At 40.6% G+C, this 1,256-nt stretch overlaps 1 protein-coding gene across 1 annotated transcript in view; it reads left to right on the top strand.

Moving 5' to 3' along the window:
• Window positions 1-1,256, top strand: part of LOC101859461 (small conductance calcium-activated potassium channel protein) — a gene marked incomplete at its 3' end in the record, with an annotated part of 24,625 nt that overhangs the window by 20,017 nt on the left and 3,352 nt on the right. Inside the window, 1 exon segment of the mRNA XM_005112983.3 lies at window positions 183-310. Coding sequence (XP_005113040.3) covers window positions 183-310 — 128 coding nt within the window.

The following is a 1,256-nucleotide window of genomic DNA, read 5'->3' as shown; positions in this document are numbered from 1 at the left end:
ACACACACACACACACACACACACACACACACACACGCCACACATACATAATACATTACTCGTTCAACATGAACACATAATATTTATTACCTTTGCTATCGATATTAATTTTTCTTCCTAGAAAACAGCTCTTCCGCGTGGCTAGTTTATCATAAATCATGGTGATTTCTTGTCATTCCCAGTTGAAAAACGCCGCGGCCAACGTCCTGAGGGAGACCTGGTTGATATACAGGTACACCAAGTTGGTGAAGAAAGTGAACGTGAGCAAAGTGCGGACGCATCAACGCAAGTTCCTGCAGGCTATTCACAGGTGGGTGAGAGAGTGGCCGACAGTCAGTTGTTGAACAGTTAACTTTAGTTTTAGTTAACGTTTTACGGCACTTGCAACACAATAATGTCATATAAGTGCCGAAGATTAGAGGTGTTATAAGAGGGTAAAAAACATAAAAAGGAGGGAGCGATAAAGACAATAGTAGTTTGATAGGAAAGGAGTAGCAAACCACACCAGAGCACCCACTAACCACCCATAGTCGACTGGCCCCATGGTGAATTCAGTCGCTAGTCAAAATGATAACGTCGATGAAATCGATATTATCCACCAGTTAGGCAATTCTTATCGTGTTTATTTTTAAATATATTTTTAGCTTTCGCAAAAGAAATTCAATGTTCATTGAAAATCACGTTCCTTGATAGATTCTGATTTTACTGAAAATGCTGATCACGGGCAAAGGAAATGTAAAATTTTGCAGTTTTCAGTGATCATTCAGTTTAGGAAGCCACAAAACTTTTGAGGCTATTTTCTAGCTAATCAATTGTAGCTTACCTCGACACCCCCACCCCACCCCCCGCACACCATATTTCCCGTGTATCGTTAATATTTCGACTTCTGTTCAAGACACTGGTGTATATTTTTCATACAAAGCAAAGCTAGACAACAGTCTTACAGATTCCACCAATAACCCTATGATATCATTATCGTGCTGAGGAATAAACAAGCGCATGATTTCCCCGCATCGAGTCATTATACACGCAGAGACGGGTTAGATCGCTCCTCGTCAGGGTTCATGTATCAGACACTTTCTCCATGCTTTGAATTATTTCTTTATTGTCGACACATTGTTCAAAGATACTGAGCCCAAAGCATTATGTTGGTTGATGAATGAGTATATTATGATGATCTGAAACAATCAACCCCAATCCTCTCTCTCGCTCACTCAATCTCTCTCTCTCTCTCTCTCTCTCTCTCTCTCTCTCTC

This window comes from Aplysia californica, unplaced genomic scaffold (genome assembly GCF_000002075.1).
Source record: "Aplysia californica isolate F4 #8 unplaced genomic scaffold, AplCal3.0 scaffold01525, whole genome shotgun sequence".
In the NCBI taxonomy this organism is placed as follows: domain Eukaryota; kingdom Metazoa; phylum Mollusca; class Gastropoda; order Aplysiida; family Aplysiidae; genus Aplysia; species Aplysia californica.
The sequence above is the reverse complement of the archived record's forward strand: the minus strand, read 5'-3'. Positions and strand labels throughout refer to the sequence as shown.